This window comes from Plectropomus leopardus, chromosome 6 (assembly GCF_008729295.1).
Source record: "Plectropomus leopardus isolate mb chromosome 6, YSFRI_Pleo_2.0, whole genome shotgun sequence".
Lineage (NCBI taxonomy): Eukaryota > Metazoa > Chordata > Actinopteri > Perciformes > Serranidae > Plectropomus > Plectropomus leopardus.
Window position 1 is genome coordinate 17,871,490 of NC_056468.1, and position 25,866 is coordinate 17,897,355.

A 25,866-nucleotide genomic window follows, 5' to 3' on the forward strand; every position below is an offset into this window, starting at 1 on the left:
TAACACAAACTGATTGAGACAGTGGCAAATCAGCAGCTCCCCTTACTCAGTAAGCTAAAATAACTGCTTTTGTCGATTGGAGTCTGGCTTTAAAGAGAGAACAGATCACTTTCTTCAGTTCCCTGTCAGAGAGGACGGCCTGTTTGGTAAGTACTGAGCATACGACTGGATCAAAGAGACTTGGATTATACTACACGAGTTGTGTGAGAGTTTGTAAATGGATGTTTTGATAAAGATTTCCTGTCGTTAAAGATGGACCCCTTTAATTCAATTCATCAAGAATTTTCTCCATTTTTGGATTCTTCATTTACCGCAGAGGCATGTGAGAAAAATGTTTTTTTTTTTTTTTTTTTCATGAATACAGCATAACCCATGATGAGTACCTGACATACAAATGATCACTTCTGAGTGAAGTATTCCTTTAAACTACTACAGGATTTGTCTAAAGGGGTGACATCTATTTGTTAGAAATTACACAAATCTATCGCGCAAGCACTAGTGTTAGAACGAAGTATGATTTGAATTCCATTTGTGCAATCTACTACAGTAGCAAGGCAACCAATACGGAGATGCTGTTACCTAAAAAAATAATTTATTCCGAATTAAAGCTGCATGTGTGTTAGTGAGTTTGTTAAAGCTGCATTTAGGGTTTGTTTTTAGCAGATTCAAGCTTTGTTTGCTGATGCATCTACACTGAAAACTCTCTGTTAAGGGACTTATTTTTTAACTCCTATTAGAGTAAATTATAGCATGCAGATCTTAGGCCTGTATGAGAGCATACAACCAAAGCTGATATTTAAAACTTAGAAAAATTCAGTTCAAATTCTATGTTCTCATTTAGTTACAGTGCATTCAGGATTATAGCTATATACAATGTTATTTGTACAAAAAAAATGCCATTGCCCATCCCTGGCTTCTTATAAACAAAGTGTACAGGTAGATACATCTTGCAGCAGCACAGAGGCTGGATCCAATATTGCTTTGTTTGTGAAACAACATTGTCAGAAAAGACAGTTTGTCACGTTAAAGTGTCTCTTGGGAACAGAAGAAAGTTTCAGTGTCGTCCTCAGGGAAAGCGTGTCTCCAACAGACACAGTCCTGTCCCCAGTGTGTGCATGTGTGTGAGTGTGAGTGTGCGTGTGTGTGTGTCCAGACCGGGATAGCTGCTCAGAGTCTCAGCACCATAAGTGTCCATATTGAGGTGTCCAGTGAACTTCAGGTCTGTCTTTCAGATGTGAAGTCAGTCATTGAGAGCCTTTGTCAATCAACCAAGAAATGTCTCCAGTCCTGCAAATACCGAAAAAATGCAGTGAAATACACAAACACACACACGTGCATTATTATCAAGTCACCTGCTCCCTACACATGGTCAATATGAGTGACATGTAAGATAGAAAAAGCTCATAGTTGTCCATACTTGCCGAGCCGTGCTAACATCCTTCACATTTAGAGTTTGCATTATCAGAAATGAAAGACACGAGAGACATGAGGAACACTGCAGTCAAATTCACAGGGACAGCACAGGCAGAAATGTATGCAGAAACAATGAAGCATGCAAGCACAGCAACATGATATCAGTGTGGAAACACTTTATGTTACAAGTCCAGTTTGCTAATGAGATACAAACTTAACCCCTTGAAACCTGGACTGATCTCGGTTTTCTTGTGCTGCGTTTTTGCGACTTTCACAAGCTATTTGACCCTTTGAAACCTGAGCAAATTGGTTTGATTTCGTTAGAAAACGATGACCAGCTGAGCAAGAAATGTCCCTCAAACTGCAAGAAATTAGTTAAAGGTGATAAGAAAATTACCTAAAAATTAGTTTGAAAAAAGAGGAGAGGATCATTAGAAAAGTATCCAAAAATATCATTAATTAATTAATCATTAATAGCTGATGATAAACTCTACACAACTATGTAGCTATATAATTTCCTGGTCCTGGTTATTTCTATAATTAGAACAAAATGACAATGTTTGTTTTTCCGGGAACATCCACAGAAATCATTTTAAACGAAAATATTGCATAACTGTATGATTTAGTAAAGCAACAACTGGCGTTATTTTTCTGTGGTACTCTGACTTGTTGTTTGGATAAGCTGTAGTCTTGTAATACTTTCCATGTGATCAAAGTCACAAGCTCAACGACTCGATGTGTTTACTGTCAGTGATAACATTTGTCATGTTTTTCTTCACAGTAAAACCTGAGAAAACCTAAAGAACATAACAGCTATTGTAACTGGGACCAGATTTAAGGCTTGAAAGGGGACTTACTCCACATCTCGTTTCTTAATCGTCTTTCCGGACCCTAAGACCTCTGCCACACGGGATACAATGGGATCATAGTTCATGCTGGCAACAGCAACCACCTCCTCACCCCTATAGATGGACAAGAGGAGGAAACAGTTAGAAACTGGACGGGGAGGCACAATTTAAGACTTAAAATAACACAGTTTATGACCAAATATTTGTGTGCATTTTCTGTTTACTTAAGATTATTATGAAAAATAAAACGTACCTGGTGTAAAACGCCACAAACCTCAATTCATCCAGATCTCCTTGTATAATGACATCATCAAATCCATCACCATAACCTTTACAAACAGTACATTTTATACATATGTGAGTTTATTTGTCAAGGGCAACAAGAAAAACAGTCTGATTCAGTCTCTCAGTTTTAGGTCTTTCTTTTTATCTGTACAGCTAGATGGCAGTGTGGTAACTACACTCAACCTCTGATCTTTCTCTTGTCTCAAAATAAACTCTTCAAACCAGAGACAGATGGAGAGCCTGCCTACCTGCATAGCGTATGGTCTTCCCAAACATGGCTGACCAGAAGTAAGGCACAGTTTTGATCTCAGTGGCTCTGCCCATCATGCTGAGAGCTGCCACCCTTCCTGTCAGCGAGGTTAAAAAAAACATTTACATGCTCGTCTTTAGGTGCATAAATCACACATAAATCATCACAGGTGCGTAGATACAGTCAGGATCACGCATACTCACCATGTACATGAGCCATTTGCCAGTGAGGGATGTTCACTTTCTTGTTATTTCGTGGAGGGAAAGGAAACACCACCACATCCCCTCCAGCAAAGACCCCGTCTGCATTTGTCTGCATCATCTGGGAGAAAGTTTAGAGGAGTAAGTTTGGGATAAAACACTTTCACTTAGTCTTCAGGCTTTTCAAAAAAAAAATGCATTCAAAATTGCATTTAAAATACCTTGTTAACAGTGATGAAGCCTTTGGAGTCCATGTGGATGCCGCTCTGTTTCAGGAAGCCTGTTGCAGGAACACTTCCTGAGATGCACAAGAGAAAATACGGAAAAATGGAGCTGCAATTTATCAAAAGGGAGTTTCATCACCTGCTGTAATTAAAGGGACAATTTAGCCCAAAAACAACAACAAAACTTTTTTCCTCTTACCTGTAGTGCTGTTTATCAATCTATATCGTTTTGTTCTGAGTTGCAGAGTGTTAGAGATATCGGCCGTAGGCTAGATGGAACTCTGCTTGTGGTGCTCAAAGAAAACTTGAATTTGAAAAACTTAACAGCAATGTCTCTTTCCAGAAATCATGACCAGCTTAAAGATAATCCACAGACCTTGTTGTGAGCAGTTTCATGTAGAAACTATTTTTCTTTCTACCAAACTACACTGCCAACCCTAATCATGCAGAAGGAAGCGTGCATTCTGACAGCAGGAGCCTCTCGTCCATGAGTTGATGCACACTTCCTTCTATTGACAGCTATAGTTAAGTTAAAGAAAATAGTTCCTACATGAAACTGCTAACAACGAGGTCTTTGGATCATCTTTAATAACTGGCTCATAATTTTTGGAAAGAGATATGGCTGTTGAGCTTTTAAAATATATTTTTTGCCATTTTGAGTACAACAAGCCAGCTGTCATCTATTTTCTACTGGAGAGAAGGCAGACCTCTCTACGGTCGATATCTCCGGCACTCGGCAGCTGACACCAAAATAATCCAGATTTCTAAATAGCACAACAAGTAAAACACAGAAAATAGGTATTTTTGATGTTGGGGTGAACTATTCCTTTAAATGTCACTGCAGATAATGAGGACAGATTTGAAACAAGTCACATTTTGCATCATCTTTGACATCACCTGCTCCAATGACACACACGTCTGCGCGCAGGACTTTTCCACTCTTCAGTACCACCTCTTTCAGCTGTGTAAACAGGGAAAACACATGTCTAGGACATGTAGTAAATGTGCATAATATTACATCTTTGACACGTCTATTCAGGAGATTTCTCCTAAAGACTTTTTTCTGTCCGTCTCTTACTTTGAGTGACGAGGTCCTAAAATTTAGTGTTTTTTACTCTTCAGTTGTCTAGTGGACCATATGGTTATATGAAGTGTGTTCAAACACACCCTGAGAGTTTTGAAGCTTTTGAATTAAATTCTTGAAATAATTTATGAGGATTTTTGCACACACAGACCTTTTGACTGTTAACACCTTGATGCTTCACACAATGCGTGCATTATTATGGACATTCAGTATAAGTGGAAAGAATGCGTTTATCTAATTTGTATTTTTCTCATATATCTTATTCTAATATAATACATTTTGATGTTCAGTTGCTCATTTAGTCATTTTTTTGTTTATTTATTTTTATATATATATATATATCTTTAAATTATTTCTGTCTACCTATACTGTGGGTAATTATTGTAGTATGAAACACATATTTGTATGTATTTCATATTTCTATTTTGTCTCTATATATTTATATATGTTATATAATATACCAATATAAACATACAGCATTTTGACATCTTATTTTTTTTCCTTGTGATTTCCCAATGCCTTCATATAAGAGCAACTGTAAAGGTCCCTATACAACTGTGGATCGTATTTCTGATTATGATTTCTCATTAATGTTTTAAAGAAGTACTTTTACACCACATTTTCAGGGGCTTTAAAGTTGACACATATAGGACAGCTTTCATTTTGATTAATATTCTCATGTTTTCTATGTGACTCATCTTCATCATAGATTAAATAAGAGAGGGTGGTGCTGCTGAGCATCATGTCATGCTGTTTCTCTCACTTTCTGGATACCTGTCCATGATGGCCAATCATCTCTGACACCTCGTTCAGCATGTAGAACTTCACCCTGTTTACCTCGAACAACTGCAGATGACAAAACACATCGCAGACAACATGTGAAAACTGCAAGACAACTGAATTTGCATGAGGAGATTTATGCTCTCTCTTGTAGTTAATAGGATATTGACCAGAAAATTTGCATTTTAACTAGCAGGATTTTTTTCCTTCCCCTAGAGAGAACTGATGACTGTGTATCTACCTTCATTATGGCTTTCCCTACTTTCTCCCCGAGAGCTTTTTTAAAGGGGACTGCCTCGATCCCGATGACAGAGACTGAGTGGGCCTTGTCAGTTAGAGCTGCAGCCACTTCCATACCTGACAACACAACAAATGACCAACAAATGACCAGCATACAGTTATTATACAGTATGTAGCAGTTAATGCAAAATGATATAGAGAAAATGAATAAATGAATGTAGAAACATAACAGATGCTTCCCTGCAGGGCATGAGGTCACTGGTCACTGAATGAGAATCAAAATGATGTGAATCATAAGTTATGGCTTTCATAGTCACCAGGGCTCATATGTGTCACACTGCTTAAAGTAAAATTTTGAATTTAAAGGTCCAGTGTCTAGGATAGAGGGACAGTTATTCTCAGAAATGGTATACAATATTCATGGCTGTTTTTTTATTTGATTATAATCACCTATAAAATAAAAATTGCATTTTTATTACTTTAGAATGAGCACTTTATATCTAGATACGGAGCAGGTCCTCTTACAGGGGGTCCGCAATGTTGTTCTATAGTAGCCAAAAATGAACAAATCAAACACTGGCTGGGTAGGGCCACAGTAGTTCTCCTACATGCTTAGCACACAAGAGAAGTTCCAGTTCTGCATCCTCACCGCTGGATGCCACTAAATGCTACACACTGGATCTTTAAGTTTAGAGTTCCCCTCCAGAGGTAGTTTTAAAATATGTAACTACAATTACTGCCCTGCCATCATACGCCTCTGCAAACCAAGTTGCACTTACAGTTTACATCCATATCTATGAAAACATGGATGCTTCAAGCACAGTACAAAAGATCTCTGCAGTCACTACAGTTTCATGGTAGACACCCAAGATTTGTGTTACCAATTCAGTATCTGACCAAATGTGACCCCCTCTGTTTCTATGCCACTGAGTTTGACCAGAAAAGTGTTTTGCAGAACATGATGATGTCACAGTGAGGCTGACATTTGACCTTCTCAATATAAAATGCCATCACTGTTATCATTGTATCCTATTAGAAATGCATGTGAAATTTTGTCATATTTAGAGTTATGGCCACAAACATGCTTTATGAGGTCACAATGACCTTTGACCACCATAATCAGTTCATCATTGAGTCCAGGTGGAAGTTTGTGTCAAATGTGAAGAAATTCCCTCAAGGTGTTATTAAGATATTGCATTCACAAGAATGAGACTGACAGCCTACACAGAGGCAAAAAACACTTTGTTATGATTACTACTTTGTTTCACATGGTTATTCTAACAAAGATAGGACAAAAAGAAAAGGCGAAAAAAAACTCTGAAAAGGGGCCAGAAGCAGATCTACTCTTTCTCCCTCTTTGAAAAATTCTGGATCTGGTCTCACACCCCGCCCACCACTGCAGCTTTGGCTAGGTTTCACTTTTTCTGCTTACTTCAGTGCTGCCACAGAGCTAAAATGAACCGTGAATATAGGTCTGGCTATGCAAGACTAGTGCTACTGCTACAGCTTACACTTGTTTGACCTGTGAAAGAGCAGTGCGCACCAAAATGGCTAGTGTTAAAGGAAACATACAAAAGATTTAGTCGTACATGTTTGACCCTCATTCAGACCCAGATTTAGGGTTCTTTCACACCTACACTGTTTGGTCCACTTCGTTTGCACAGTTAGTACGGATTGTTGTGTGTAAGCTGTTAATCGAACCCTGGTGCAGACCAAATCAACCTGACTACGCGTGTGAGAGCACCCTCAGACGAGGAGTCTGTTGTGCACCAAATATAGGCCACTAGCAGATGCATCAGAATATTAAGTGTCGTTGGCATCTTTTTGGGATTTATGCTGTTTGTTTCACTATCAGAATTTGATCCATTCGGTCCAATAACAAGTCTAAAAGAGCTGCATGATCAAATAATTTTATCCCCATTCAAGACAGCAGATGTGCCCAATGATGGGAAAGTAATTTTATACCCGGGAAGTCTCTTTTGACCTGAAGCACCACTGAACAACTTTAATAGGAATGTAAGGCAGCTGGCCTCCAATGTTGTATCCAGTTCTCTTTATAAGTCAGTGGGGATGATCTGCAGCAAAGAGCTGGGACTAGACTTGAACCCTGGCCACTTTAGTACTTCTACACTGGCAAGTTTTAAGTGTAAATTGTAGGTTTAATAAATACGAGCCCAGATTTCACGGCAACACTTTACTGACTCACTTTCTTTTTTCCTTAATTTGTCACAGATCATAATCAGCACAATTGAGAAGAATGTGTTTATCTGTGTGTACATTTCTCACCAACAAATGATGTGCCCACAATCACAGCGTTCTTGTTATTGGCCAGCCTTGCTATGCTGTTGGCGTCTTCTGGTGTCCTGAGGTGAAACACGTTCCTAACATCTTTGCCTTTGTAGATCATTGGTTTGGGTCTTTCAAACAGGAAGTAGAAGCAATGTGATGTCATTTTATCAATGAATTAATAATATTCTTAACTGACACATGAAAAAAAAAGTTGTTTCTTTACTTGCTTCCTGTAGCAATAAAGAGTTTCCTGTACTCCATCCGCAAGCCATCCTCAAAGGTCACGGATCGTGTTTTCACATCTATCGCCACAACCTAAAGCAAGCAAGGCAAGGTCAAACAGGTTCATGGATTTTTGTGGAATTTGCATTGGATAGTTCAGGATCCAATTAATTACTTAACTGATCTGAGGGTACCACCTCTCACCTCTTTCTCTGTGAGCAGTTCAATGTCATGATCCTGTAGGAAGTCCATGGAGCGCAATCTCAGCTGCTCTGCTGTGCTGTCTAAGGACTAAGGGTCAGCAAGTTAGTGCTGAGTACATCCAAAAAAACAATAAATAGGCAAATATCCCTTAATTAAAAAACAATCTTTCCAAAAGCTCAACAAATTTATGCAGGTGAATAGTTCATGTCAAGCTTTTCATGGCAATTGAAACATTGCATCATATTTGCTACAGTCGTGTCTGTTTACTTCTGAACAAGTCAACTTTCTTTGTATCTTTGTTACTGTGAATTGTAGCTGCTCCCCCCAAGAGCCCCTGTTTCAGCACCTCTGCAGTCTGTTACATAACTTTCTTGGCAAAAGTCAGTTCTGTCTGAGTTTATGTGCTCAAGGTCTGTGTACAAACCTTACTCAGTTTAGGCCTGTCATATGGAGGATGTCTGTCCATGGTGCACATGACGATGCGGTCGGTGAAGCCCTCTTGCCTCAGTGTCTCTGCACACACCAGACCTGCTGGACCTGCGGGTATGTTCACCACAAAGGAGGAAAATATTATTGTAAGAGAAAGAGAAGGAAGATGCTGATAATAAGAGTCAAACAAAGCTGGATTCTTGTTGTTAAAGAGACAAAAACACACTGACCTGAGCCAATGATGAGAACATGGCTGAAGCCTGTGCTGGAGTTAATGACTGCTGAGCATCGGGCCATGGGCTTTGACCTTTTCTGTGACTGAAGAGCCTGAAAAAAAAAAAGCATTTCAAATGAATCAGGGGGTCCGTTTATGTTCCTGCATAAATTCTTCTCATTCTTTTTCTTTTTACCTGCTTGTTCGCACGAATGATCACCTTGTCCTTTTCAACTCTGACCTGGAGCAAACAGACATGAGCGATGTGTACACTTTTTGATGGTGCTTAGAGACATGATAAGACAGGTAATGTGTTAGGAGACAGCACCAGGGGGGGAAGGTCACCTGGAAGGTAGGCAGGCTGTCCAGCCCAGGGAAGTCCTCCAGGTCACCTGTTGCAATATTGAAACACGCACCGTGCCATGGACAGCGCACGTGTCCTTTTGACAGCACACCTGGAGTGAAAGGTTGAAAGACATTTGTAACTTTGGTGTTTTTTTTGAAGAATGTCCTTCGCTTAAGTAGCATTTGTAGTACTTTAGCCATGCCACGTGCCATTGTTTTGTTGTTATTGCATTTTATGTTTGTGCTCCTGTGGTTTTGAGTCCCATGTATAAATGGGAATGAAAAATGACAAGAATATCAATTGTATGATCATACATATTGTAAAGAATGTTAAACTTGTGCAATATATTACTCACCTTTAACCAGGGGTGCGCCATAGTGCGGACACTTGTGGGCCATGGCTGAGAACTCCCCGTGTTCTTTGATCAACAAAGCTCTGCCACTTCCCAAGTCAACCTCTCGCATCCTGTCACATACAAAAAAACAAAACAAAAATGCTTGTGCGCATTCATGACTGTTTTATGATTAAATACTACCAAAGAAACATTCAAAACTACAACTAAAAATATGGTTTATCTTCATCCATCTAAGCTACACTCTGGGAGCAAAAATGAACCAAATACATCAAATGAACAGATAACACAAATACATTCAATTAAAATCATGGAAGTAATGTATTCTGGATCATTGTCAAACATGGTTAATTTTGTTTTAATAGACATTTTAGGCAGGATTTTCTTATAAAATCAATGCATAGATGTATAGAGAAGTAATTCCTTACAATCATAAATTCTGATCAAAGTGTGTGGCGGTAAACTCTGCTCTCTGCCTGGATTTTCTTATTATTTTGCTGTGTTCAGGATTTTTCTCGGTGTAGCACACAGATAAAGCCAGCCACTTTATAAAAAACTAATGACAGGGTGCTAGACTGTAAGCAGCAATCATCAGAGAGGAAGCTACGAAAATTGCCAACACAATCTCACTTCCAATTTATCAAATACAGACACTTGGGGAGTGGTCCATTACATCAAAATATGGTATGTACCCCTGCTGCATCAATTTTGGACACTTAGGGACAGCGTGTCGATTTACTCTTGTCACATGCATCACCTCTTATCAAACCAAGCTTTTGTTTTACAGAAAATGTTAATTTTCTGCTCATTAAATGCATATAGTCTTTTTCATAATACAACTAGAACATTGGTAAAAAAAAAATTATTGCCTTCAGGTTTACTTCCTTAGATTGAGGCACCAAAAGCATGTGGTTTGGCTTTAAATAAGTGCTTTGTTATGAGTAATGAGTTATACGTTATACATCATACGTCGTGACATATGTCACCAGTGTAGTTTGCTACACATATTAAAACAATACGTTATTATGAACTTGATTAACTTTTGGTTTCACACAGTACACGAACAATGGGCTCCAGTTGAAAGTCTGGAGTTTGTTTGATCCATCTACCTTCCCTTACACACACACCATGCAAACTTTTCTCGCTTTTTTAAATATATCTTCACATATGCTTTTTATATATATCTTCATATACACTTTATGGTTGCCCTGGAGCGTCACCAAATGTCGTCACCTGGGGTGTTTCATACGCCGCTAAATGGTGCCTCTCAGTGTCAGTGTCTGACACACCAATGTATCTCTGATGAGGCCATAAAGAAAAAAAAAGTTTTACTGTGTTTTTGAGCAAATTGTCGCTTTAAGATTTGATTTTACTTCTTTCTGCACTCTCTAGTGACGTTTCACTCTAATGTGTTTCTCACTTTAACATTTGTATCATGTGCATCATCATAGTACACAACAACTTATGACCTTCACATAAGTGTGCATGTATATGTAGGCGTTTTTGGAGTATTGAAAAAAATAAGTTGTATTTTTCATTTCCTTACTGTCCATTTTCCAGATCTTTGACATGACAGACGGAGGCCTCCACATAGTCCCGTGGTTTGTGGTAGAGGGGGAGCGGGGTGGAATCATCGTCGGAGCCGTGTCCCAGGGCCCCGTTAGGTCTGCAGTCAGCGAAGGGACTCGCTTTGCCATTAGGTGACAGCCCGTCTACCTCTTTTTCTTTTTCCAGGAGAGAGAGTTCCACTTTAACTTCAACTGCACAACACAGACATGTCTCACTTAGAAAATGTCTGAAAATGCATGACTGAACACCTGCAGTGCAGTGAAACGATGCTGTGAAGCTTTCAAATGGACATTTAAGTAATATTGGCAGACTAATATTGCCACTATTCACCAGTGGATTGCAATTAATAATCCTGTATACCTGTCATATATTATTTTATACTATCTGTCTTCATTGCTTTGGAAGAGTAATTTGCCTTTCAGCAATGAGAGACATCTACAGTTTTGGGACAAACTGAATCTGACATCTCAACAACTGAAACAAATGAAAGCAGGAAACAGGTGAAGAGAGACGTGTGTGAGGGCAACCTTGTCTTCTTTTCTTTTCCTTCATACTTCTTAGTGAGTAGCATATTTACAGGTGTCATTCAAATGTCCAAATTCAATACAAAAACAGATTACAAAATCTCTATTTAAATACAACGCCCTTTGTCTTTGAAACAGCAGGAATTCAGTCATGCACCAAAATGTTCCCAAAATACCCTTTTGCAGAGCAGTGCCAAAAATACTTTACATTCCTAAATAATATTCACACTAGATTTGCTAGTAATATGGTGTGGAAAATCCACAAATATTGGGGCATTTTGCTCAATGTTTTGCCATTAAATTTACATATTAAACAGACAACTTTGTGTCCCTGTATTCAGTCTCTTGGGATCAAAAATGATCAGAAGCTCAATCATGATATTGTTCTTAATATAATAAATAATAATTATAGCAACTTCTGATCTAGCCATATCAATTTCAGGGTTAAAGTACCGTCTAGTGATACCCCATCCCTTTTTGATTTAAGTGCCACTCACTGTCAGTTTAACCCCGCCCATGCCGAGTAAAGATTATGGATACAGATAATTTTGTTGGTTGAAAAGCTACGGATACAAATACAGTTACTTTGTGCTGTAATTGAGCCTTCATTTTCCCGGGACTTTGTACGCACCAGCAGACAGAATTGCATAGTGAGGCCAGGCCTACAGGGAACAATAAGCAATCAACCTTTATTTCATAACTATAAACTTAGGCAAAAAAGAGAAAGAGATTTTTTTTTTTTTAAAAAAAAGCATATTTTCATATTAAAACAAATCAAAGTCACTCAATCACATTTCAATTTGTCCATTTACTTCCGAAACTTGAAAATATGAGACTTTTAAGGAATCGGACATAAACTCAAATAAAAATCGCAGTATTTTGTTTTCTTGATTTAAGAAAACAGACTGTAACACAGTGTTGGAGTTAAGTTTTCTTTGAGGGCATTTGATGCGCGCTGCTGTTGGGCTTCTATATCTACACATTAAGAAACAGTTGTGTAACTCCTTTTTCACTGCAGCAGGCTTTATCTGTTCGGCTGGAAAAATGTGCTGATCATCCGGTTCTTACACAGTAATCTGGCTGGAATTTTCTCCTGCTGAGCAAGTCTTAATTAAAATCAATGGAAAATCATAATAGTGAGCAGCAATTGCATGAGAAAAGAAAGAGAAAGCTTTCCACAGCTGAAGAGAATCTCTAGATGCTGCTGAAATATCTGCTGCTAAATGGGACATCACCACACTGATGCTTCATTTAATCAGTACTTAAAGGTTATCTGGTGTGAAATGTGTAACAAAATATTTTCTATAATGCTTTTATTTTGATCTTTTCAGTGTTTAGAGCTTTTACGAGGATAACACTTTTATTTAGGCATGAGTGAGCAGATGGTGTTAAGATCCTTATGCATATTTTCAAAGTGTTTGTAGCCTTTCTGTATTTCCTCATATTTTGATGCAAATGAAGTCGGCAGTAAGCCAAGTGTACAAGCTCTCTCTCCCTCGTACATCTTGTTATTGTGCCAATTGACTCCCACTTACACTTAAAGATACAGCTATACATATTGACTGTATATTCAGGGGGAGTTATGATTTATATCTCAGACTTCCCTTTACCTAATTTTTGTGGTTTTAAAATAGGCTACTTTAAATTCTTTTTGGAAAGTCAAATATATCAAATACAATTTATTATTAATGTGATGTTCTGGTACCCACACATTTTCATGGCCATTTTTTTATGACTTTTCATGGACCCATGATAAAATTTCCATGGTTCAAAACCTATAACACAAACAGAACTGTTTAGTACACTTAAAGTGTTAATTATGTTATTTTAGGCGGTCCACAGACACAGAGCCATAGAGCTTACAGAGTGGGAGAGACAACCAGCAGTTTGGTTTGGTTTTTATTTTACTGTGATATTCTTGTTGAGTTTGATTTGTTTTGGATTGTTAGTAGATCATAAACACTGACTAATTACAGTCAGCAGCCTTACATCAATCATTTGTATACAGATGACTACTGTAGTTCCTCATCATCTCATTAAACGCCACATGATGCACTGAACAGATGATTTGATCTCAAAGCTTGTGTCTCCAAACACCCGCATTGAAGCTACAGTGTGTTATTATCACCTGTAAGAGTGCTATAAAGCATGATAGCTAATCTCTGAGCTATGCTAACACTGATATGGATACAGACACAAACAGTGTCATATTCTGATATTCTTGTCTCAGTATGTAATCCTCTTGACCAAATATGCCACAGAGAGCATTAAAATTCCTCCCACACGAAACACTATAGTGCAAACAGAGGAGGCTGGATATGCAATGACATGTAACAGGATTTGGAGGAGGTAGGTAGCTTTAACAATGATTCAATCTGAACAAACTGTCTAAAAATATATCTTTTAACAACAACTCACTGGTCTCTCCATGGAAACAGTACATTATACAAACATGTCACTTCTGGTAGATTTACAGACAATGTAAACATAACTGATGTACAGAGTATCTTTCCTGTATAAACAATAAAGTATTTCAACTGGAATCAAACAGAATACTGTAAATAAATCAGCGTATTATATTTCTATGTAACTGAGCATCATCTCTACATGAGAAGCCACTTTTTAAAATTAAACTGAAATACTCAACAGAATTCAACTCAAGTTTACATTTTTGTACAAATTAGAAATCCAGCTGTAGACAATACAGCAACTTAGGGCTGAGCCATAATTCAATCCCATAACTTATTGATTTTTTAGTAGAACAATAATGGGATAATATGTTGTTATCTTGTTCTACAAATGTCTGGTGAACAAATTAATGTTTCTGAGTAACACTAAGAAAACAGGTTAATCAAAGGTTCTCTATGATACATTTAGTATACTAATATAGCAGCAAATAGTTATTTGTTATGTAAAGATATAGCGGAGTAATGGCGTCCTGGGCAGAGATTGATTTCACACTACCTCTGTCTACGTTGTAATCTGAGCTTCTTTGTTTATTATTGTGGTAGCCAATCCGGCTACAACATGTGAGTCCCTGTGTGTGTAGGCTATCCCACTGGTGCTAATCGCCACCGCTCTGCACTGCGTTCACACAGACGTTACCGCTAACAATCTCCCAAAGTCCGGTTCCCCCATGGGTTAAAATCGTTAGCTCTGTTAGCACCGTTGGTGTTGTTAGCACTGTTTGCGCTGTTAGTACCATTAGCTACTAGCCACCGCTGAGCCACTTCCATGTTAAGAGTCGTGTGCAGGCAACACTGCTGAGCTCAGCATGGGTACTCAGATACTAACTGTTACTATTGGATATGATACTGATTTAAAACAGTAACAATACCAGCAGTGCCTTCTCCGCCTCCTCATTGACATACAACTGCACACACAGCACCGCTTCAGACAGGCAGGCACACAGACGCTCCCCTTACAAGCAGCTGAATACGTCAGCTATTGTCCGCAACACCAGTATTAAGTATTAGAACACATTAAAGTTAGCCATTTAATTATTTGCCGTTAGCTGACAGCCACATTAGCCGTCTCTTATGCTATCATTAAACTAGCAGCTAACAACAATAATAAAATTACTTATATTATTGTGCCAGCTAAGTAGCCAATGTTCTCAGTCCTGCCTATCTGCAACATTAATCAGCAGTGTTAATTTTATAAGTTGACACTCTTATTTGTGTCTGAAAAGTATTATGTTTCTCTTAAAGTCCCAGATTGAAACTGAGAAAAGTCAACCTGCAACTAGACAGAAACACTCGCAGTCTGCCCCAACAACTATTTGATCTTCAAAATATGGCGCCAAGTTGCCGGAAGCACAGAATTTTTTTTTTCTTGTTTGTATTGTTCTTATCATAATTAAAAATATTTATTTTTTATGCCTATTCATTTTTTGCCATTTTTTTCCCTGTGGTATAGCAATGGTATTGGGTAGCGAGTATTTTTCTGGGTGTCAGTATCGAGTCAGAAATTCTAGTAAGAACTCCAGCTGAATCATAGAAAGCTCTTAAAGTTGCATAATTTAAGCTAATATTCATACAAATAAAAAGAGTTTACTTATATTATGCAACTGTTGCTGTTAACTTTGATCATTATATCTTATTATTAATTTTGCAGGCACAACCATATTACCCTGCCTCTCTTGAAATACTAAAAGCAGGATCAGCTAAAAGCAGCTACGGGGTGGACAAAATAACTTGAACACTTTACAATACTATGTAATCCTGTACAACATAAAACAACAACATATACAAAATGCCATGACTGTGTGTCAACACCTTTTTAACTTCACTTCCACGACTGCTCACCTGCACAACCTGTCACTTCTTTGGTGTACACTTTCTTTGAAACTAAACTAACCTGCCCCTGATAGTGACACGGAAACATATTGTTTACCTGGTTTGGGTTTGGAGAAGCATCCTCCCATGGTGGGCCCAGGAATGAGGGACACCCAGGGGAGAGGGAGGGAGGGGGGAGAGGGAGGAGGGGTGCGGTCAGATCTTTGGGCTGGGCTGCTTGTTTGAAAGGTAACGATAACACAGAGCTGTGTGTATGAGAACCTGCAGGTCCAGGCTGGCCATCGCACACGTCAGCTCCTCCACATAACCTGCATCAGAGAGAACAACACAGTCAACATTACAAACACCACACAGATATTTGTTCTTTGATCTTTGTGTGTTTTGTTGAGAAAAGTTTTCTGAACTACGTATACTTTTTAGTTCTTCATATAAACGTTTGATGAGCAGAATGCAAAGGCGTTTTATTATACCTCTGGTACCACAGCGCGTTTTGCACTGCATGTAATGTAACTCGATGATGTCATTATGACCATACTACATGATGATACAGGAGACAAAAGCTTTCTGCTGTAAAATGAATTAATGTTCTCGTTATTATGGCTTCTATTTTAGATTAATACAGAACAAAGAAATACTGGCTCCACCATGTGTTTTTACCACATCTGCATCGCATGTAAGGTAAGGTAACTTTAGGTCATGACATAATGATGGGGAAGACAGAAGCCATAGCTTTTTTGCTCTAGCTATTCTGGTTTTTATTTTGGATCAGTTTAAAAGGTGATCATGCCAAAAAAACATTCCTCAGATGTCTGTTCTTAAGTTTTGAATTTTAGTTTTTTATTTCCAATTTTGTCCGTCAAATTGACAAGTCATCTAACCCCCATTTCTCTCCATACTTTTTTTTATGGTCCTGGGTCCTCTAACAAGTCAGTCACTAACAGTGTTTGTGTTATTTGTCATGACGCTGCTCTTGTGTCTGAATGAGTGAGGATCAGACTATTAGATTATTCTGTGTGTGTGTGTGTGTCTATATAACATGTAAGTGCTTGTAAAAAGGAAGCAATTGTGTTAATTAGGAACATTTCCACACACATTGTTACCTTTGTTCATGCATATTGCATGGGAAACCGTTAAATATTAACAGGACTCCGACACCTATTAACTTTCTCGTCACACTGCGCTTTAAAGGGAAGCAGGGGCCCCTTGAGTTTCAAAATCCCCCTTGTTTTGTTGCCACGTTGCCCTCACATTTCTGCCAGCACTGGTATTTCACCCACACATACAGTAGTTACTTAGTTACTCACAGAGCACTGGCTGCTATGAATCTGAGTGGACCCGGGGTGGCAGGTGTATCGCTCAACACGGTGCAATCCATCACCAAATTATCCTTTTGAGGTACAAGCAAAAGGACTGCTTGATATTCTGAGCACATCTTAATGTCCTTGAACTTCAGAAAAAAAGTGTGCAGCGTTGAATGGAGCGCTGCTTAGAAAACGCTCCTGAGAACAAATGAGAAATGGAAAGATCTCTGACTGGACACAACTCTGAAGCTGAGATTGAGTTGTTGTGCCTAAATCATGTGTTTGTTTGCAGTGGGTCAAAGTAACTATGCACATTCACCCATGTACTTAAATATGATTTTACTTTATTCATCTCCACATTTAAAGGGGAAAAACCAAGATTTCTTTCTGCAGTTATTTGACAGATATAATTACTCGACTTGACTGATTAAGATTTTAGATGAAATGAATGAAATAAAATGAAATAAATAACAATTTCAGCACTTTGTTGAAACTGAAATCAGTGATTCTTAACATTTTTGGCCTGTGACCTCAAACATAAAACATGAAACATAAAAACGTGTATAACTGGGGCTATTTGTGATATTTCAGAGGTTTATGATTTAATTATTTCCTCTCTGATCATCTCATCATCTCACAGCCCCTCTGATTGATCTTGTGACCCTTTGAGGACGCTGGACTAAACTGTCTGATCTAAATCATGCAACAGTAAAACTGATGCACCAGTATCATTAATCTAATACGTTTTTTCGGCAGAACAAATACTTTTGCTTTTGATGCTTTTAGTATATCATGTATATCATATGCCAATAGTTACATTTAAAGTAATACTTCATCATTCAAATAACCATAGGTGTACCAATTACTCATCTTGCTCAAGCATTTCAGCACAGGCACAGTTTATGCAGAACTGTTTTTATATAGTAAGGTTTTTGCAAGGTTTTGAAAGTGCTGAACATAAAGCTGGATAAACGAGACTTGGATTATACTGCATCAGTTGTGTGAGAGTTAGGAAACATATGTTTGGATATATGTTGCTGTTGTTAAAGGCAGACCTCTCTGACTACAATTCATTGAGAATTGTATCTATTTTTTGGATTCTTTGTGTTTTCTTCTTTACTTTAATGCAACATAGGGTGTGTAATTGCGTCGATTTTTTCATTTTGAATACAGGCCTTGAAGTTGTTGGAACTTATTTATTAAGATTAAGTAATATAGTTGTAAAACATAAGTAAACAAACTCAGAGTCGTTATTCTGGACATGTAGAGCTGATCCTATAGTAAGAAGACAAGGCATCTTTGAACAAGTGGAAAGATTATAAGGACTGAATATTTACATAAAGATTATTCCAGTCAGTAGGAGCTTTAAACATAAATGCTCTCTTAGCTATTGACTTGGAGACTGCAGGAACATAAAAAAAAGAAAAAAAACTTGCAATGAAGCATTTTCCACTGTTCTGTTTGGACTTTTACGAACCCTTCTGACCACTGTTTGTTTGAGACATATACCACTGAACAATTATTGTGGGAACTAAGGTAAAGTCAAAAAATAAACTGAAGCCAATGATGATTTTTGGCTCTAATATCATGTCAGAATTTTAAAATTGAGCATCTCCACGAAGTGTCTTTTTGGTCCACATTTACCTCCAAATATACAATTTCCTGCATTCATTTATAAGGCATGCTAACACAACAAAGCCTCTGATGTGTGTTTCACTAAAAATAGAGAGCAACATATCTAATCACTTCCTAAAGAGAGAAGACTTCAGCCTCACATGTTGCCACTTTAATAATTTGTCACCGCTGAAATTTTGATGAACAACAAATTGGATCGCAAAGAGCTGCCATCCCGGTGTCCCAGCAAGCACCAAGATATTTTGTGCAAAACTAAAGTAGGTTAAGCAGATTTGGTACTCACAACATATGACGCAGATCCCGCTCTCTTGCTGTTGGGCCTGTCCCCAAGCAGTGCTAATAATCCTGCCTGCAAACAAGCTGTCAGTTTCACTCACTTCCCTACAAATGTAATACCTGTTACTGGAATGCTGGAGGGGAGAATTAGCAAATTGCAGCTCCTGGCTGGTGGTAAAGAGGTCGATCTATAAACTGACCGCGAGTAAAAAAAAAAAAATGTGGAACACCATAGTCACATGTGTCTCTCAAAACTGGACTCAACCCTCAAAACAAAACTTTTCTGTAAGTGATGTTATTGTTCTACAATGATGAACATTGTTATAAAGGGGCATCATTCTCTACATCTAGAAAGATCTCCTCCTCCTCCTCTTCTCGCAGCTGAAGACCATCGCTGTGTAATTCAGGGATACAGCAAATATCCCATGTTTCTCCCAGCCAGTGACACACCTGATCCACTATTAAAAAAGGATTTGCAGCACCACCTGAACAAAAGAAGAGCTGCTAGTTCAATGCTAGTTCACCTCCAGCCATGAATTGATTAGAGCCAGGTCCCAAAATGTTAGGGTCCCCCCTGTGACCTTCACCTACAAATGTCACTCAAATTAAAATGACTACAAAAAGACAAAAAATAACAAAAAAAGGGGGCAAAACAACCACAAAAAGGCACAAAACTACTGAAAGAGACACAAAATGACTACAAAGAAGAAGGTCATAAAGAGACACAAAACAACCACAAGGAGACACAAAATGACAATAAAGAGACACAAAATGACAAATATTGCCTCAAAATGGCCCCAAAAGTAAACACAATAACTACAAAAAGGGGCAAAACCACCAGGAGACACAAATGATTACAAAAAGGGGCAAAACAACCCCAAAGAGACTCAAAATAACTACAAAAAGTGGCAAAACAACCATGTTCAGGCACAAAACTACTGAAAAAGACACAGACTACAAAGAGAAAAAGTATCCACAAAGAGACACGAAACAAGCAATAGGAGGCACAAAATGACTATAAAGAGCCACAAAATGTCAAATTTAGACACACAATTAACTGAAAAAGACATAAAATGAGTACAAAGTGACATTGACTACAAACATAGCTGCAAAGAGAAAAATGACCACAAAGAGACACAAAACAACCACAAGGGGACACAAGAGGACTACAAAAATATGCAAAACAACAAAAAACGCACAGAACCTACCACAACGTCTGTGAGTTTTGCCACTTTGTAGGAGAGTTGGTGTGGCCTTTTGCATGTCTATGCCCAAGGGCCCATTGTCTCATAATCCACCCATCGCTCCAGCCATCTTAATTGGTGGTTTCTGTTTCATTCAAACACTTGCTTTACAGGTATGTAAGCCTGTAGTTAACGATTAGGTCTCTCTGATCCTCAGCTGATAAACGATCTACCTGAACCCTTAATATTTGACCACACCTCTTCGCCTCACCCACAGTTTGCTCGTTTTCCTGGTTTGTGAAATACAAAGATAAGACCAAGGAATCATCCCCTGATTGCGTAAGCTGTTGGGTAAAAGTGCTCTCTCACAAGGCTCTTACTGGTTATCTATTTTGTTTACTGACAGCTTAAATGAATACCTGACCAACAAACAACCATTTCTAAATCAATTAGTCATGTTGTATTACTCTGCAAACAACTAACATATTGACTTATTGATTGACTGATTGGAGACGACGTCAAACAACAGCAAAATTATCTCAAAACATCCATTTACAAACTCTCACACCAGTCATGCAGTCTTATTCAAGTTTTATCCAGTTGTATGCTTGCTACTTCCTTAAACACATGCATTTTCTCCTAAAAAAACAAAAAACAAACGCTTTGTACTAGAATCTGGTTTTGAAGAGGGCTTAGATAAGTTTCACTTTCCATTAAATATGTAAGGTTTTCTTCAAAAATTCAAGGTAACACTGCATGATTAATACAAATGGTCATTTTGTGGGTAAGAATTCCTTTAATGAAGCATTCATTGCAAACAGTATTGTATACAAGATGTAATAAAGATCTTATTTCTGCATTTTTATTGTGCTTGTTCACAATAGAAAGAGACACATGTTTCAATACATGTTTTTGGAGTAAGATTTGTGCACCCTCATCAGCTGAGTCATCAGAATGTCCTCCCAAAATGCCAAGAGGCTTTTGATTAATTTCTATTTATTCCAACGCCTATGTGTCCAAACTATAAAAGAATAAAGAGTGGATTACAGTAAACCACAATCTCCATTAAGAGGCTCTAGTACGTGACACAATCACACATTGTGAAGAAGTTCATTCACACCATTCGTGACTGGGTTTCTGAGAATGTTGTATTTTTTGCTTGTAGATAAATGGTATTGACACATTACAGGCAAGATTGTGAGAGCTAACAAGAGCTTCATAAACAGTATCTAAAGTGTGAGTATAAGAAAATATAAAGGATGGGATATAACCTCTTAGGTCTCAACCATGTTTAAACATGCTACAGAGGTTATATAGTTAAGCTTTAAATGGAATTCAAAAACAAACCTTCAGTGTTTAGTATGTATAATACATAGACGCCACGTGGCTCTGGAAAACAAAGATTATACCGTCATTCAGCATTGTTGTGGCACTCAAGAGGACTTCTCTGAGGAGAAAAATTTGCATTATTTTATCCAGTTTTTCTGTAAAAAGTCGACCCAAACTTAACATTCTGCACATTATATTCCTCTGTGAAGCTAGAGCTGGTAAACAATGGCACTACCAGCATCTATCAGGTCATTTTGCTGCTGCTTTGAGTGATAACCTCTCCATGATGTCATGGAAAACTAGAATTGTGGTGGTTTACAGAGGGGTGTACACCCCCACTGAGGAGCTGTGCTTTCTTTTTAACAATTCTGTTATTGACTGGTTTCTCAGCATGCACACACACACACAAACAAAAACACATGTGAAACTTATTGTGTAATATTTCATTTTCTCCCAGATTTCTAAAGAGTTGCTGACATACCAACTATTAAAAATTAACCAGTGCTGTAGATGGTCTTATTTTACATGTGTAACATCACAGAGCCTTAAATTAAAATCTACTGTGCACTGCTGCTCTGAGTTTCTGATATTGTGATTTCAGTTTTATATGGTGCGTGACTGTACATGGTTCTCCAGGGAAGATCTGGAAGAGCAAACAACTTCCACACAAGTCGCCTACTGTGTGTGCCCAAAACGCACAAACACAGGCAAAATAAGTCTGACTATACACAGAGCATCACATAAACACAGTCTTTTGGCAAGTTGTAATACAGAGCTATATTTCTTTAAATGTAAAAGAAAAAATTAAGCTTACCAGTGTGCATGGAGCAGGTGCACTAAGATCCTGTCAAACTCCCTGGCGCTCAGCTTCCCCTGCGGAGCACGGTAGCATATTAGCACGAGTCTCCTAAAAATCCTGTCCCTCTCCGGGATTGGCTCTGTCCACTAGTGTATTCCCAGTCAATGCGTCCCTCCGTACCCTCCTCCACTCTTCTGCCTCGCGATGCAGCAGAGGCTCAAGTGAGAGTGTGTGTGTGTGTGTGTGTGTGTGTGTGTGTGCGTGCGCGCTCTGCCCCTCACAGAGCCCCCCTCCAGCAGCAGAACAGACCAGTCGTGGGAGTTGCTCTCTTTTCCTGGCCGAGCCTGAAAATGCAGCACGCAGGACCTTTGCCAGTTTCTCAGCTGTATGCAGTATTGATGGAGTTGCTGAGGGGATGCTAACACAGCATGAATTCTCACCGTTCCCTGCTCTCGTCCTGCTCGCCCCTCCTCTCTGCCTCCCAAACTCTCTCTCTCTCTCTCTCTCTCTCCTAGAAGCTGCTTGCTTTTCTGTTCGGACCCTTTCAGCCTCGCCTTCAGATGTCAAAGACCTGACTTGCCAGTTAAGCCTGATCAAAGACTTGCTGCCCTCCCTGCTGCACTGCCTAGTCTGACTGCCCACTTATTACACAGCCTGCTTACTGTGCATGCATTGTGCTGCATGCTGCAGGAGTGTCGGCTATTATTAAAACTTACCAGAGTTGCATTTAATGTATTCATACTGCCCACCAGGAGAGATAAAAAAAATAATCTTCAGGCTGCTGCATGCTATAAAACATCGTAAAAGCTCTTACTGTGTGAAGGTGCTGCAGAGGGAGAAAGAGTTAAAGTGCAGTTGGTGCAGTAAATCCCAGTTTTAGTCGGGGGGTGGAGCAGGATTAAAAAGGTATAGAGTCTTATAGAAATGAGCTCCCAAGATATTTCCATTCCTTATGCTTTCACTGTGGGAGGAATTGTGCCTCCCCTTTAAATAACTGCTATGACAAGGTCATTCACCGGATAATCACAGAGTCATTTCTATGGAAATAATGGCGGCATTGACACAGGATGACAACTCGGATGCAGCATGAACAACACTAATATTGCTATAAAAAAAGATATCAAAACAATTGAGATTTACAGTATAAGCTAAAAGACTGTCTATTGGCCACATGGAGTGATTGTATTTCTACAGTGTGCTGACAGCTGACACGTGCACACGTGCTCCAGTGTCAGTGTGTTTGTGTTGATCTCTGTGTGTGTTCAAGCACATGTAAAAACAACGGCCTGGTATGGAATCAAATGAGGGTCATTAATATTTTGAGATGCTGAGGTTCTGTTGCAAGTTGTTTTTTTGTCACAAATACAAGTTTTTCATTTTGTATAAATGAGTATAAAAAAGGAAATTAACCCTCTGAAACCCAGAACAACATCACTTTTCTTGTGAGCTTTCAGATGCAAGTATTTATATCTTCAAATCCAAAAGCAAAGTTCCCCATTTTTGCTTTTCATTTTTTTTCTGCCCCTGTGTCTCCTCTGTTCTTTGTGTGTATTTCACACACACAGGTATTGCCACAGCTTTAATAACTTTTTAAAAATTATATGTACATGTAAATTATATGTGTACACACAATCATTTCTAAAGCTGTAATCAATCAGTAAATCAATTCAATTTAAATCAGTTACAGACGAAAAATATGCAATCAAATTAGAGTTACAATCAATATTTTGGTGATTACAAAGGGGTTATATCCAAATAAGGTATTTTATGTGAAAAGTGAATAGATAGTCAAATATTATGTTTGCATCTTTTCGCCAGGAAGCTTTCTTTTGGAATATTTTCAGAAAACATCATTCAGCAAAACAAAGCCATTAGGACAAATTTGAGTGCAACATTCACTAATGTTCTGAGGATTTTTCTTAGCTTTATTGCGCAGTTTAAAACATTTGTTAGAAAAGTTATCAAAAAGAACTAAATGTGACGAGTGACATTACTTTGATGAGGTAATTAAAATAGTTACATAACTTACTACATTTCTAACAGGGTAGCTAGTAATCTGCGATTTATTACGTTCGTAAAGTAATCTTCCCAGCACTGTTAATGACCCTTATTTGATTCCATATAGTGAAAGCCGGGGCGGGTGGTGTGCACATGTACAACTCCAGGGAAGATATATCACTCAGTTTAATTGAATTACACAGGGAATTCCTTCTGCAGGGGCCGCAGAGAGTTGCAGCATCCAAAAACTCAGATCAAGAGAGACAAGAGAAGTGAAAAGAATCCTTCGTAGGATAAAATATAAAATCATGGCATGCCAAAACATTGTCAGCTGATATTAGGTTAGATTCAGCCTGACTAAGTGAAGCAAATGTCCGTGTTAAACACAACCTATAGCTTCATATGACACCAGCTGATCTCAGTGATTTATTCTGCACCATTTTGTGATTTTTGTGACATCCACAATGCTGACATGGCGTTCAAATGAGTTTTAATCATCACAATGTACAGTAGTACACCAAAGCCAAATAGTGTATTAAGGACTAAGCTGGTGATGCCAAGTATCCAACCAAAAAGTGGACTCAGAGACCCTGATGATCAGGTTTTCTATGAGTAAAGTACTGACTCAGGCATGGGGCAGGCAAGAAGCTATTCACTAACTGTACTGGTATACATCTTTATTTGCTTTTTTAAGGACTTTATATTTATGTTTCTGCTGTTTTTGCTATTTTAAACTTAAGTTGGTACTCATGATCTAAAAATCAAGCCCTACTGTGATTCAAAGTTTAAATAATCTTGTTTCAATCCTCAATATATTTCCCACCTTAGAATGAGCCACAGTGAGCTGGTCCCCGTCCTCATAGTCCTCCATGTTGCACCATCATGTTCAGTAGTCCTGAATGGACAAACCAAACACTTGCTCGAGTAAGAGCCATTTGTGCTTTTGTGTGGGCCACAGGGTTTAACACCCCCTCCACAACGAGCCAAACAGCATCAGAAAAACACTGATTTTTAACCTGAAACTGCATTATTCTGTGTTTTTACTGGTTAAAATTAACAGGTCTGCTTGTTTTAGATAAGAAGAGACCTCTAGCACTAGTTTCAACTACAGATTAAATAAAATATTATTTCAAAAAAGGTTTTAGATACACTAGGTTCAATCATGTTTACTAGTAAGTTAACCCTTTAACACCTGGTTCAGCAGCATTGTCTTGTGCTGCTTTCACACGCATTTCACAAGCACTTAAACCTCTGAAACCTGAGAAAATTGTTTTGATTTCTTTTGACATGGGGAAAAAGAAAGTGAGTACATTTTAAAATAAATCAAGCCAATTTGCTCAGGTTCCAAAGGGTTAAGCCTTCCTATCCTATTTATCCAGACTCTTCTTCCCCGGGGGTCCTCAGGACTGCTGCCAAGGGTCTGCCAAATTATTGTCTGATAATCTTTCTGCTATATAATTTTTTCTTTTCTATCATAGAAAATATGATAGTAACTGCAGCCTGAAGCTGATATGGTCTGTCAGCATCCACCTGCCGAGTTTAATATGCAATGCAATTTTATACAATGTAGTAG

General features: G+C 38.4%; 1 protein-coding gene across 1 annotated transcript; it reads right to left on the reverse strand.

Annotated features, from left to right (window-relative positions):
• Positions 1-456: 456 nt before the first annotated feature.
• On the reverse strand, positions 457-22,397 carry LOC121944814 (apoptosis-inducing factor 3). Its single transcript, XM_042488729.1, has 21 exons — positions 22,311-22,397; positions 15,869-16,079; positions 10,927-11,140; positions 9,384-9,493; positions 9,028-9,137; positions 8,879-8,923; positions 8,699-8,795; positions 8,464-8,576; positions 8,040-8,126; positions 7,837-7,928; positions 7,611-7,741; positions 5,326-5,441; positions 5,079-5,150; positions 4,118-4,181; positions 3,218-3,294; positions 3,000-3,117; positions 2,795-2,893; positions 2,515-2,590; positions 2,271-2,375; positions 1,418-1,438; positions 457-1,287 (listed from the first exon to the last, which is right to left on the reverse strand). Exons 2-21 carry the CDS (start codon positions 15,897-15,899, stop codon positions 1,245-1,247), a joined length of 1,821 nt encoding a protein of 606 aa, XP_042344663.1. The 5' UTR covers positions 15,900-16,079; positions 22,311-22,397; the 3' UTR covers positions 457-1,244.
• Positions 22,398-25,866: the final 3,469 nt, after the last annotated feature.

Excerpts from the sequence above, each read along its gene's own strand:
- LOC121944814 (XM_042488729.1), bottom strand. The coding sequence starts at position 15,899 with ATGGGAGGATGCTTCTCCAAACCCAAACCAG. Across the intron at positions 7,929-8,039 it reads AACTGCTCACAGAGAAAGAG|GTTGTGGCGATAGATGTGAA; the intron begins GTGAGAGGTGGT and ends TGCTTGCTTTAG. Across the intron at positions 2,591-2,794 it reads GAAGACCATACGCTATGCAG|GTTATGGTGATGGATTTGAT; the intron begins GTAGGCAGGCTC and ends CTGTTTGTAAAG.